Raw genomic sequence first — 14,547 nt, forward strand, 5'->3', positions numbered from 1 at the left:
TCAAATTTGCTCCAAAATGAATAAATGTAGCTCCAAATTAGTGGTGGCCTCTTCCGAATCCTTGTTAAGATCCTTTGGATATGTCAATGATAGCTACAAGCCTGCCCAAATGATCTTCCATCATTGTTTTGTCCTAAATCAATCTGTTGGTTTTCTCTCCAATGACATACAAGTTTTGCTCAAAAGTTATTATTTCTCTCCTCTTGTTGGAAAACAAAATGAATGACTTTTTAGGGTGGAGATCACTTTGTGTTTTTATTTTGAGTTTTAATGTTTTTAATTGTTTTTCTTTTGCTTTTTAAAATGCTCGCATGGCCAAGTCTGACTTGTAGGACATGCCGTATCTCGCAAGTGTGGAAGACTTGATGAGTTTCTAGGAATTTCCTAGGACTCGTTTGGTTGCCTTGTCTCGAGACTTGTCGAGTTTGGGCAAGTGTAGGCAAGTTCTGTAACATTGGCTGATGGGTGTGTACTCGAACCAAATGGTGAGGCCAACAACCATGTGTCCACGAGGAACTTGGCCTACATTGACACTTTGATGGAATGAACCCTACTCTTAATGCGAGTGGGTGATATTCACCATCATTGCAAGCTTTTGGTGTAGTGGTTGCCTTTGTATTAGAGTTGAGGTCTCAAGGTGGAGCTATGCGAAGTGTGGTGAGGATGTCATGTCCTTGCTGGATGAAAATTCAACTTGTTGGGTAAACTCTAATGAATGTTCTTCCATTGTGTTGGTGGGTGTGTAGTTGAATGGGGCCAATAGCCATGTGTCCATGAAGGGGGTAGCCTATGTTGGCACTTTGGTGGGACAAAAATCCCATTCTTAACATCATTGGGTGCCATTCACCATCAATTTGCGCTTTTGTCGTAGTGGCTTCCTTGCTAAGACTACACCAAAAGCCTAGATTGATGGTGAGTGGCACCCACCAACTTTAATAAGGATGGGGTTTTGTCCCACAAGAGCGCCAACGTAGGGTAGCTTGTTGTGGACACGTGGCCGTTGGCCCCACCATTTGGATTGAGTACACACCCACTAGCATGACGAAGGATCATCGGTCAAGGTTTAGCCAACATGCTAGGTTTTCATCCCACCATACTTTGTAGGGCTCAACCTTGAGACCATGGCTTTGATACAAGCAAGGAAACCACTACGCCAAAAGTTCAAACTGATAGTGTATGGTGGCCATCGGCATTACGAGTGGGGTTTGTCCCACTAGAGTGCCGATACAAGTCAACGCCCTTGTGGACACATGGTTTTTGTCTCACAATCTTGTCAGAGTACATGCCTGCCAGCATGATGGAGGAATGCCCACTGGGGTTTAGCCAACATATTGGGTTTTTGTCGAGGAGGGAGAATACAATTGGACCAAGGGACAAAACATTTACTTTCATTTATGTTAAATGAGTTTGAAAATAGATCAGATCTTAAGTTACTGGGTTTTTAGTATTTTTGCAAATTATATCTTAAGTTCTTTGTGAATGGAATAGGTAAACATAACTGAGTTTTAAGAATGCAACTTTGGAGTCTTGCATCAGCTATTTTTGACAAAGGAAAGATTAACTTTGTGGAGTGTTGATTGGTATAATTTCCAATTATCAATGAGGACACCAATGATTAGCACATAGTTTTGCAGATACTAATGATTCTCTGTCTGAAGGATTAATATATTTATGTTTAGTGTATTTTTGACTTGGGTATTTGCAGTCTGTATAGAGTCTAGACACGACCTGGTCAGCTATTTTCTTGTAATTGTGTTCAGTCGAAGTGTTAAATGTACAGTAAAATGTCTATGCTCTATGTATTATATTATATCGAATGTTTGACAGAACTTTGTACTAGGGTATGTACAAGAACTACAATTTTGTCAAAACGAGTTTGGAATTAGCCATGACCTGTTTAAGAGCATTGTTCTTTCTCCTCCAAAAGCCATTTGAATAAAATAAGAAACTTTTTTATTTGGCCTTGTAATTTAATGATTGATTTTCTACCATTGGTTATTAGTTTGTGTTTATTGTTAAATTGGAAATATGAAAGATTGAGCTGTAACTTCTTTTATAATCCTTTCCTTTCCGTATTTTACAGGAAGAGCTTAAACCTATGGTAGCATTACATAATCTGACTCTTGCATTCTCAGCAGAAAGTTCTATTCAAGAGGAACTTAAGAGAGAGAGTACTGCTGATATCATAACTATACTGGTTAGTAAGTTTTAAATGTATATAATCTATTTTCAGTTATCAGAAGTAATATGTTTGAACAGAATTTCTTATATTAACATCATCATTATTTCAAAATTTTTGAAGCATTTTGTGTTCGCATTGATACAGATCAGCTACATTGTCATGTTTGCATACATATCTTTGACACTTGGTGATATTTCACCACATATATCACCTCTCTATGTTTCCTCAAAGGTAAGTTGGAAACATTATTATGCTTATTTTGTCTGATTAAGGCAACAAATTTAATGCAGATTACCATTGCTTCTCCGAGCTTAGCCATACATCTTTCTTAGGAGATGCATGCCACTCTTTTTCACTAGATTAGTTAATCACTTTTGGTGAGATGCATTCATGCAATAGAAAGAAAACAAAATAATTAATTGAAGAGTTGTGGAATTACATCTCATGACATTTTTTATACTTAATAACAGTTTTGCAAGTATTTTTCAGTAGCTTTCTTTGGGAAGGAATTTAACTATAATTTTATTATTTTTTGTTAGTTTAAGATCATACTTTTGATAACCTCTAAAGAAAAGGATTAAATAAGCTGGGCACTATTTTCTTAATGAATTTTTTTCATTAGTTTCACTTTTAATATTCATTTGTATCATGCGGAGAAAAGGCTCTGCCAAAAAAATACTGAAATTGAGCCAAGAAAGAACAACACAGTAATTTGTGTAAAACAATATGGTCACATGTCTTGTTCTCCACTGGCTACTTTCTGACTTCTTAATTCATAGGTTACGTGTTTTTATGTATAGTATTTCTATTCTTCATATGCTGTGTAATCTCACATGTTCTGTCTATTTTTTCATCTTCACTGTGGAAAACCTTATGGTGCAAACTGATTGGTATTTTTAAATTGACTATGGTGGTTGTTTAAATTGTAGGTACTACTCGGTTTGTCAGGGGTTCTTGTCGTGGTCCTTTCAGTTCTTGGATCCATTGGGCTATTTAGTGCAGTTGGTGTGAAATCAACTCTAATTATTGCTGAAGTCATCCCATTTCTAGTATTGGCGGTGTGTTTATTCTTCCCAAATTCATTTCACAAACTATTATGTATTATATGCTTAGGATAAATTTGATTCTAGCATTTCAATATCCTTGTTAAGAGTCATTTTCCAAGCAAAATTAGTCTCGTTGTGTTCTATGTTTAAAAACTGAGTAGATTGCTGGGTAATTCCAGGAATGGCACTTGTTTTTCAGGCTACCTGTAGAACATAGACAATTGATTGTTTTCTTGATGTGATTTTGCTACTTGAAGTTTATGTCAGTAATCGTTGATTAAGGAACTCACCTATTATAAATGACAGTTCTTTTTGTTAATGATTTCAGATGTGTAAGTATTTATCTTGAGAATGACCTTTTCTTTTTCTTTATTTCACAAGGTTTGTTTTTTTGTTTGGCAACAATAAATTTCAGATGAAGTTTTGCAAGAGAAAAAATAACAAAAAGATATTTATTATTAAATTTGCCTTATATAAATTTTATTAAAAAAATATATTAAGTAATAAATCCATAAGAATAAAACAATACTATGTTAAATTTGAATATATTGTAGTAAATTTAGAAACATTACAATATAAATATGTTAAAACATTTAATTTAAGTATTATTTATATATAAATAATAAATATATAATATTTAAAAATCCAATTTAAATATTTTAAAGTTTAAAATTTTAATATATTGAATAAAGAACGAAATTAAAAAACAAATTGACATTATTTGAAATTGAAAATATAATATATAAATATATAAAATTTTATTTATAAAAAACAAAATGAAAATATTAAAATAAAAACAAAACTTAAAAATTAAAATCTTACTTTTAAAAGAGTAGTGGCCTACCTTTGTTGTTGGCAGCTGTTCACTCACCTGCAACATAAATTTCATAATTTTAGTCACTTGAACATAGACACCCGAGCTCTTCCGAATTGTTTGAATTTGCATGCTCAAGTGGTCACAACATTGGCCAACAAATTCAACACGAGCATTGCAGATTATAAACACGCAAACAGCCATTTACACCCAGAGACTCACATTTTAAAACTATATTTTAATTGAAAAACCTAAGCCCCAATCAGTATGAATTTTCGGGCAAGCTACAATGATTTTTTTAGGTTTTCTTTTAAGTCAGATTTCGAACTTCATGATTAAACACTGAATAAATTTCAACCAACCTTGTGGTTTAGCAGTTAAGTGCAGTATGATCTCTTTATGAACTTACTAGTCTATAGATTGTTGTTGTAATTTGAGTATTTGTTTTCTTGTCACTTGTACTAGCACACCTTACTTTTTTCTTTTTAAAGTTTGAAATATTAAAGGTGGAATACAATGTTTTCAACACTTGCTAATAACCTAGAACTTGGAGTGGGCAAAGTGAGAGCATACAATGCCTCCAACCGCATGACTAATTCTAGATGAGCACAATTAGATATGAAATAACACCAAGTTGACTAGAATATGCAGGCGTCTTAGCTAGCCTAATTGACACTTATTTGGTGGATTGCATATATGACATCTAGGTGGCAAAGCCACCCTATCAACACCTCTTTGATAGATTACGTGTGCGATGCAAAGCCACTGACAAAATTTCTAAGCTTGACTTAGACCAAAATGGTCGATTATGCCAACTTGTTCATGTCAAACTGGTTGAATGTAAAATGCTACAATTGTTGGTGGCATAGTTGAAAAACTCGGACTTGACAATGACTTGGCAGGCCCAAAAATTTAAAAAGGTCAGGACTTCGCAAAAAACTTGGCAATAACTTGACAAATTTATCAAACATTTGAAAATACACACTTTTTAGAAATATTTTTCAAATATTAGCACATTTTATTTATGTAGTAGAAAAAGAAATAGAACACACCTTGCAGGTCATGAGCCTGCTCAATCATGTAAAACCCCAAATCTAGATATTGACGTCTTTGTATTTGAATAATTATATATTCAAACAAATATATCAAAAGATATATCCAAATTTGAAAAAAGATACTTCAACTTTAATTAACAAAATTTTATAATTTTTTTAATAAATTACAAATATCCTAATTGCTCAGTATCTTCATCGTTGTCCACATCAGATATCACCTGAATAAGATAAGTCTTGCCCTTACCAAGACATCTATGCCCTGGCTCCCAAGGTTCTTTGCAAGAAAAGCAAAGGGTTTTTCTTCTTAACTCATTTCTTGACTTTTTTTCAACCTTAGGAGATGTGTCCTTGGGCTGAATAGGAGCCTTCCCATTTGATTCATCATCTGATTTCTTATTCCTGAAGTTCTTCTTGTGTGGCTGAAAAGACGGTGAGGTCTCAAGATCAAGAGCTAACCCAATGGCATCATGCAAGGTATTAGGCTTACGTGCCTTGACCAACCCCCTTAGACTGTCACTCAAACCTTCAACAAACAGCATAGTCAGTCGCCTCTCAGACATATCAGGAACCATAACTGCAATCTTCTGGAACTCATTAATGTATGCTTCCACATTTCCAACCTGCTTGAGTTGAGCCAAGTCTCTATAGTAGACTTCTATGTCTTTCCTATCAAAATGAACAATCATCTTGTTTACAAATTCCTCATAGGAATGTATTATCGTATGGTCTTGTGACACTAACCCATGGTGCCACCAATTATATGCTACACCCTCTAGATGCATCGTGCCAAACTTTATAGCATTCTTTTCCTCCATAGGTTTCAGTGACAGGATTGTATCAAGTTTGTGCACCCATGATCTGTCACTTACTTTCTCACTTCCATTGAAAGTGGGGAATGAAACCTTATTCAATGCATCCTTAAATTCCTTCTGTTGAATGCCTTGCCTGATTTGCCCTCTAGGCCTCCTTTATTGCCTCTCCATGCGATATCGAGCCTTGTCCTTCCGCTGGTTCATAAATTGATTTAAATTCATTAATTGCCTGACATCAGCCGGGAGAGCTCTTTACTCATCATAAGCCACCATAACATCATCGGTGATGTGAGTATTCTCTTCCTTGACCTCTGGAACTGCTTCTTCTTCATTTTGCCTTGGCAAAAACATAGGTCAAAGAGGTCAATAAGACCTTGTGCTCACTGTCCTAACAGCATTAGAGGCTGTTCTACCTTAATTTTCACGCACAACCTCACTTCTTTCATCATCATGGCTCAGTGCCTGCGGCTGGACCCTCAGATTACCAATTGCATTAAGGAGTTGCAGCTGCGACTGCATGAAAGTCTGGATCATCTGCTGCTAAGCCATTTGAGCCATAATATCCTGAAGATTTGGTTGTCCGTTTCCACCACTCTCGTTGCTCTGCCATGTTGCCTGTTTCAAACAAAGGTTCCTATTCTACTGATGCTTTTGACTACTGTCCTGATCTACTCCTAGTGAAATATCTATGAGGTCCAACCCTCATGCAACTGTGGATACTGGCATGCACAGGAAACCCTCACAGGCTGGCAGGGTCACTATGCTCTGATACCACTGAAATATCCTCTCCACCTATTTCTGATTTTATTTTCCATTCTTAAGAGTGATTTTGGTTTTGTTTGTGGATTGGTGCTTAGATCTTATTCCAGGAGAAGATTATACTTGTGCATGCATTAAAAAAAAAAATTGTGGAGGAAAATTCCGATTGAATGTTGCATGAATATATGTACCTTCTATAACGTTTTATTGAAACAAAGAGATTATAGCGATTGATACTAAGCTTACTCAGCAGCAATAATCATTGGCATAGGACATGCATACAACACATACCCGTTCAACTTTCATCCTCTGTCACACTTCAATGTTGATGTCTCCTTCCAAAGTCGTGTTGGCTGTTGGTTAATTTATCAGTGATGGATGCTGCGATATTGATTGGGGCTCACAAATCCTTTGTCTCTGCAAGTCCCTCGAGCAATAGTATATTTATGCTTTGTGATTTTGGTGTGGCTGCCCTTCTAAGCAAATCGCACCCAAACACACTGTGAAATGTTTCCAGATTGATGTTTTCACCGTGTGGTGTATTATTAATATTGCATATCAACAGTCAGATGATAACCATAGGATAGAATAGTAAACAGAAACTCAGAGCAATGCTTTCATTAATGCAAAAATGTCTAGTACAATCATCATTCTCTGCATCCGTGTGTCCAACAAGTACAAGAGCATATATAAAGACACGGTGGAGGGCTGCAGTTACCACCCGTGGGGAACCGTCGTGCAACGGACAACTACCCTCGACGACACTAACATACTTAACCAACGTAGCTTAACAAGTAGCATGAAGCCCATTTTACGACCAACATCATCCTCCCCCTAAGAAAAGTCGTCTCCGGACGACAAGGACAAAAATCCGGGACTAACACAACAAAATGGGGATGAATTACATTGTATACAATAAGAAAATCACTTAGAAGAAGGGGCTGAGGGGGCTCCCCGAAGGAGGTAGTTGCACTGCCGATGAAGAAGATGCAGGAACTGCTGACGCCAGTCGAGCCCGAAACTCATACTCCTGTTGCGTCCTTGCTTGAAAACCGTCGTCTACTACCATCCGATGCTCAAGTGCGGATTACACCATTATTGCTTCTGCAAGGAGTTCTTTTTTTCCTTGACATCACAATCCTCTTGTGCCTAAACCAAACTTGTCTGCAAAACACGCTTTTCAGTCTCAGCCTCCACCAACTGCTACTCAAATGATACTGTCTCTCTAGCCAATTTGTCCTCGATAGCCACCCGCAATGCCCTCTCGACATCCAACTCTTAGGTACGCTGAGCTTAAGTCTCACGCTACTACTGCCTCCAACCTGGTGGTCAGCTCCTCCCGAGCCCTCTGTGCATCCACCAAGGCAACCTCACGTCCAATCGAGACATACTCCGAGTTCCTCAAAGCGTACCATTCATGCCTAGAAGTGGCCACAACCCTCTGGCACAAAGGCTAGGAGATGCCTCAAATCCTCCATCACACTCCCCAAAGGCTGATAACTGAACTGAATAATTCCTTGGTGCCGTACGACTTCGTGTGCTTGCAATGCCTTCCCTCAAACTTTGTTTGTTCGCAACCTCCAAATCTGTCTCCTTCTACGGCTTATGGCTTCCCCGTCAATGCTTAGCTTTAGGCTTCTTTCTCACAGTACGAAACAACACCAACACTTACCGTGACTTCTCTGATGCCCTTCGCCCAAATCAAAAGTGTATTGTAGCTCAAAAATAAACTGGGGGTCTGGGGGCAGTGCCCCTAGCGGGGTCTGGGGCAGCGCCCCAGCGGGGTTGAGGGGCAGCGCCCCAGCGGGGTTGAGGGGCAGCTTGAAACAGAAACTCAGAGCAATGCTTTCATTAATGCCAAAATGTCTAGTACAATCATCATTCTTTGCATCCGTGTGTCCAACAACAAGTGCACGAGCATATATAAAGACACGGTCAAGGGTTGAGGTTACCACCCGTGGGGAACCGTCGTGCAACGGACAACTACCCTCGACGACACTAACATACTTAACCAACGTAGCTTAACAAGTAGTACAAAGCCCATTTTATGACCAACAATTGACGCCTTGCTGTTTGGCTGTGACTTTCGTGCTTTTTCTTCACCAGCAATGTTTGTCTCTGCTGCAAGTATGCAAGGATTTAGCAGCTGCTATTGTGGTCTGCAAATCGATAGGCTGGGGCTACGTCCAACCATCCAGCTCGCTAGGGATTTCGTCCTAATGAGGAACTCTAGAACTCGAGGCTCAGGGTTTGTAACTCAGAGAGAAATCAAAAACATGAATCCGTATTAAACCCAATCAATGCCCTATATAAACTTTAAACTTCTATTTTCCTCGTCATCGACATTACAATTTGGGGTTTATGAGATATATATAAAATGCATTACAGAATAGCATGAAATTGCTGCAACAATTATTTTATTCTTTTGACCAGACTAATAACACTGCTGCAAATACATGAAATGGCCCAAAGAACTTAGAATATCATTCCCACAACATTAATTCATTAATCCACATGAAGTATACCTCAATTAAATGATGCGAGAATCTGATTGCAGGTATGATATCACTCTGTTTTGCTAAAAACACTGCTTAAATAGGTCTGAAACATGCTATCAACACATTGAAATACTGCCTAGAAGCACACCAACACCTCCCAACAGGCAAACTACAGAAAAACACACTTCAAATCCTCTTCTAAACAAACCCATCACACTGAAAATGTTAATTCATCAATCCGATATTATAACCAGTCATAAACAGGTCTGAAATCACAGTCAGTTGCTGCTGTACGGGTAGAGCAGCAAGTATCAAAATCATGGGAACTCAGCAAACCTTTGTTTATCCACCTTGTCAGGACTATCACACAACCCCAGGGCACTGAGAAACAAAGTTATTTGAGCTCTAGGAAACATGCACTTCACCTCCCATATTCACACGCCTCACCAAGCATGGTATGGGCTGCACATGATTTGGCTTCCTTGAAAAATGCTTACTTTGCACTCCAAATTGTACTGCCTGCATGGGAACAATAGTACAACCTCTAGCAGTGTTGCAAATCAAGTGCAAACCTCCATCAAAGTCTACAGTCAATGCCTTGCTAGGAAAGTGAAGGGTATGACCTACATTAAAGAAGTAGTACTACCTGTACAGCCCTACAAAATCTTATAGAAAAACACTCCGAAATTCTATTGAAATCAAACCATTAACACGCCAAAATGCAAAGAAAATCTATTCTCAAAAATAAAGCAGAAAACTTCACTTGCTGGGATGATTGTAATCTGGATAAAATCAACACATCTAGCTAGGAGGGTTTTCGTCTTTTAGTATTTCTAGAGGGTTTTTTGTCCTCAAGAAATAAGAACTCTCAAATCTTCTTAGAGAAAAAAACAGATATGACAAATGGTAACCCTTCTACTTTAATAGCTCCTCATTTTATAACTTTTCTTGGTGAATAAAATATTAACTTTCCCTGTTTGTTTCCTTGTTCATTTTATTGTTTAAAAATCATTTTTAAGTGTGCAAAATGACCACCTTTCCCTCCTTGGGCCTAATTCCTCCTATTTTTTGGTCGGTAATATTTGATTTTATTAGTATTATAAAAGATAATAAATTGTTCGGATAAAACATGCCTGTTTGTAGACACAGGCCATCATTTACTGCAACCTGCCCCTACTCCAAACCACCCCACTGTTACAACCTTCATAGACCACATCACTATTACTACCTACATACACTTCAAGACTCCTAGAAATTTTTGAATTTACATACTCCCGACATCAACCAGAACAAACAGGGGGAACCCTCTTCAAATACCAGCCCTAAACCCAAAATTTGCTGGAAAACAAAGATACAATTTGTGAATTACAATATATCTTACGAAATTTCAAACTACAAGCAATTACAAAATAAACCTAACCAGCACACCCAGAGGAGCCAGCGCTCGCATCCCACCCAGACTTTCCACCACTCCCTGCCACCGTCTTCGAACCCATCCTCTACTTTCCTGGCTTGCCCATGTTCATCTCTGCCTCCGACGCATTGCCCTTCCATCCCATCTCCTTTTCCTGCAGAAAAAACCTCAAGGCGTTCCACCCAATAGCTGCCTGTGCATGCTGTTTCATTCGATTTTCTCCAGTTGCCCAATGCATGAAGGGTAATAACTCTCACACATCCTCCTCATCACCTTCAATCCCTTCACGGATGTTGAAACCTGCATCGGGAATTGCCCATTTGAAAATGGAGCCTAGTCCGTGAGTCCAGTCCTCATGGACGCATGCATTCATGACCCATTTTATCTCCTCATCACGACCCCAGGTGACCACCATTGACACAATATCAACATTGGTCTTGTATCTATGCTCCAAATGTATGAAACCATTGCTTAGCAGTATTACCATGATCTCCACAAAAGCATTCTCCTAGAATTTGAAGAGGGCTTTAATTCTTTTAACCGAAATCATCCCAGGAAGGCCAACTACTACCGACTGGTAACGAACGAGAAGTTGGCCTCCATGTCGAAGCAGAGAGATGCCACTTGCCAAGATGAATGCTCTCTACGCCTCTTTCGGCATCTTAAAACTCCCCTCACACGTGACACGGGTGAAGTCATGTTCTCCAGCACACCATTAAATGATTGCTAACTACTCATGGTAACAAGTGACCAACCACCCTCCCAATCTAATTGGGAAAAATCCATGAGATTATGAAAATCCTCACAAACCTCTTCCGTGCAATCCGAATTCAATTTAGTTGTCCATTTTGAAAGGGCATCCGCCACATCATTTCTTGCACATGGGACGTGCAAAACCTCAAGATCCTCAAAGGTGAGAAGTAATTGCTTGGTGGATTTAATAAATTTATTTAAATGCCACGATTGGGCTTCCTCATTTTTTATAGCATTAATAATGATCAAAGAATCCCCTTCTAAATGTATTTTCGTGAGGCCCAAACACTTGCCCATTTTCGCCGCTTGAAAAGTTGCTTGGGCCTCTGCCTCATTGTTTGTTCCATCAGTTAATTTTTTTGCTTCTATAGCAATGATGTTACCATGCCAATCCCGCACAACATACCCTGCACCAGAGGGGCTTGGGTTTCCTCTGTGTTGATGTTATAGCTAGGTCGGATTCCTTCTAGGGCCAACCTAGCACTTTTGGGTGGCTAATTGGCTTTTCGGCCTTAGCCATAATAATTGCAATAACTCAATGTATAACTTATTTTTAGGTATGGCCCTAAATGGGCGTTGTAACTTGTGATTCATGCTGGGCTCTAAATGGGTGATATAATTTATAATATTTAAAATGTAACTTGTTGATGTGATAGGGCTGACCCTATAATATGTAACTTGTAATTATTATGGGTCAGACCCTATTTTGGGCACCAACTTTAGATGCCTTATGAATTTACTATGAAGGCCGACCTAAGTCAAACAAGATGGAAAAGCTCATATATATTCAAGGCAATGCAAGCATCAATTATAACACAAACACACTTAGCGAATTACCTCTGCAAGGTCAGCGAACTTCTACTGTATGTGATCTGCAATTTCCTTCATTGATCAGTATCATTAATCAGCGAATTTGGAGCAGCATCCTTAGTCAGTGGATTACTTCTGCAAGCATCATTGATCTGCAAATCTGGAGCTGCATTCTAGGGCAGCGAATACTTATCTAAGGCAGCGAATGCTATCTAAGGGCAGCAAACACTCCTTAGAGACTGGGACTCCACTTCACAGGCAGTGATCTGCACTTCACCTCAGCGAATGTGGAGAAGAAAATATCCTACATTGTTAGCAAGTTAATCCTCATCTGCTAGACAGCGAATTGTAGATAAGTCTTATGTTTGTGCCCTAGATTGAAGTTCTGTTTCATGTATGCTTCAAGAATTGAAGCGAAATTGTAAAACTAATTGTTGATTACAGTTGAATAAAGTTTAAGGATTCTTGCTGGGTTTTTCATCTCCAAGAGGGAGGTTTTCCCAGGGTACCGCTGTGTTCTATGTGTTCTTGTTTTATTTTCTGTTTGTTTCTTTCAGTCTGATCCAAAATTTAACACTCTGGAAGCACCGTAGAAGTTCACCTTGTGCCAGCCCTCTCCTTGTTTGCTCCACTCAGTCTTCACTGAGCCCTCCATAGTTGGATTAACCCAAAAATGCCCATTAACGGGCCCTAATGCCTCCTTTTTAAATAATTAAATAAGTTGGTTTTAGTATCACTTTTGACAAGCTAGCTTAATTTTTAATTTACTCTTTCCTTTTTTGACACCAATTAGACTACACAAAAATATGGGAAATAAACAAATGGCTACAAATTTGCTTGTGTGAATAGGGACATTGCATCTGAAAAAAAAACACACACATCAATACAAACATCTTCATGGAAACTAAAGAATACCACAGCTCCAACCTCTTTGACCCTATCAATGTCATTCAAATCTATCATAGCTGCATCTAAATCTACATTTACCATGTTCAATTTCTCATTTCCACCAGTCATCTATTCCACCCATTCTTTAGTTGCCAACATAGATGACAACGCCTTCTTCAACTTCATCATTTACAGCAGCACTCTCACTATCTTCACTAAAATCTGCATATACTACTTCATTTAAAAGAATGCAAAACAATGTCTTCATTTAGAACCAAGCAATTTACCTTTTCCTGTAGCTCTGCAATAACTCTTGATCATGGGCTGCCATCTTCATCTTTACATCCTTCTCCATTCCACCTGTCTTCATATTCCTTCAAGCTTTTCCATCCATTTTTGTTCTATCCACACATTTTCCTCATTATTTGTGTTGGCTTCTTTGTTAATCATTTCCATCTCACCACTCGGTCTATCAACTTGAACAAAGTCATTCACAACCTTATGTAAATCTGCCTTCACTATTTCATATTTTTCTTTTCCCATAGCCAAACTATTCAACAGTAAACCATTTTGAACTCCTTCATTTTCATCATAGCCCCTAATGTCTTAACAAAAATCAGCATACACTATTCCAGACTTTTGCCCAAACTCTTCATTTTTCATCATTGAAAATGAATACACAACAACATACTTATAAAATACCTCCATATTCACCTCTGCGTGCACCGCCACACCAACTTCTTTGTTATCAGCTGCAACTTTTCTTTCTTCATCCTTCGCTGTCCCACTTGTATTCATATCTTTACTATCAATCTTCTTCTGCTATTCTGGTTCAATCTCAGCAAATTGTGCACACAAATCATCTGTCGTTTCCTTGTTTTCTGCTGCTTCTTCCATCTCTATTATCTTTCCGTCATGAATGTGTTTGTCTTCAACATCTTTATTTTCTTTTGCTCCAATTTTTCTTTCTTTATTCTTCAGGCGTCACTTCTGCTGTCCACTCTTGGGTTCCATTCCCCTTGTCCAACTCATTCCTTGAATCCATTCTGCACTCATTTTGAAGCTTTCCAATCTGCCTCCTTTTGTTTACCTTTTTCTTCTTGTGTCTTTCCCATCTCATGGCTTTTTCATCTACAAGCCTCCACATTTCCATCTCATTTTCACTATTCATTTCCCCAACCTTGTCATCTTCTTCTTTTAAACTAAAAATTTCATTCAAAGCCTCATTCTTTAAATCAGCTTGCTTACCTTCTACCTTACAAGTGTCCTTCTCAAGCTCCTTCCAAACTGCTCCTTCAGTCTCCTTCTTTTCCTTTTCTTCAAGCACTATTATCATGATGTCTTCATGGAGTGCTAATGCTTCTTTCCCCTTCTTGAGTGCTTCTACATAAGTTCTTGCATGTTTTTCACCTTGCTGCAATGTCCTCTTATCACCCTTCACTGACTTTAACATAATTCTTTGCTCATTGGACTTGTCCCCTTCTTCACATCTCTTATTTTCTTTCAATGTTTTCTT

The 14,547-nt window shown here is 38.3% G+C and overlaps 1 protein-coding gene across 1 annotated transcript in view; it reads left to right on the plus strand.

The window, feature by feature from the left end:
* Positions 1 to 14,547, plus strand: part of LOC131049953 (uncharacterized) — a 245,830-nt gene that overhangs the window by 92,897 nt on the left and 138,386 nt on the right. The window contains exons 18-20 of the mRNA XM_057984065.2: positions 2,084 to 2,197; positions 2,327 to 2,413; positions 3,112 to 3,240. Coding sequence (XP_057840048.2) covers positions 2,084 to 2,197; positions 2,327 to 2,413; positions 3,112 to 3,240 — 330 coding nt within the window. The remainder of the gene's footprint in view (positions 1 to 2,083; positions 2,198 to 2,326; positions 2,414 to 3,111; positions 3,241 to 14,547) is intronic.

The sequence above is a fragment of the Cryptomeria japonica genome, chromosome 8 (assembly GCF_030272615.1).
Source record: "Cryptomeria japonica chromosome 8, Sugi_1.0, whole genome shotgun sequence".
NCBI lineage: Eukaryota > Viridiplantae > Streptophyta > Pinopsida > Cupressales > Cupressaceae > Cryptomeria > Cryptomeria japonica.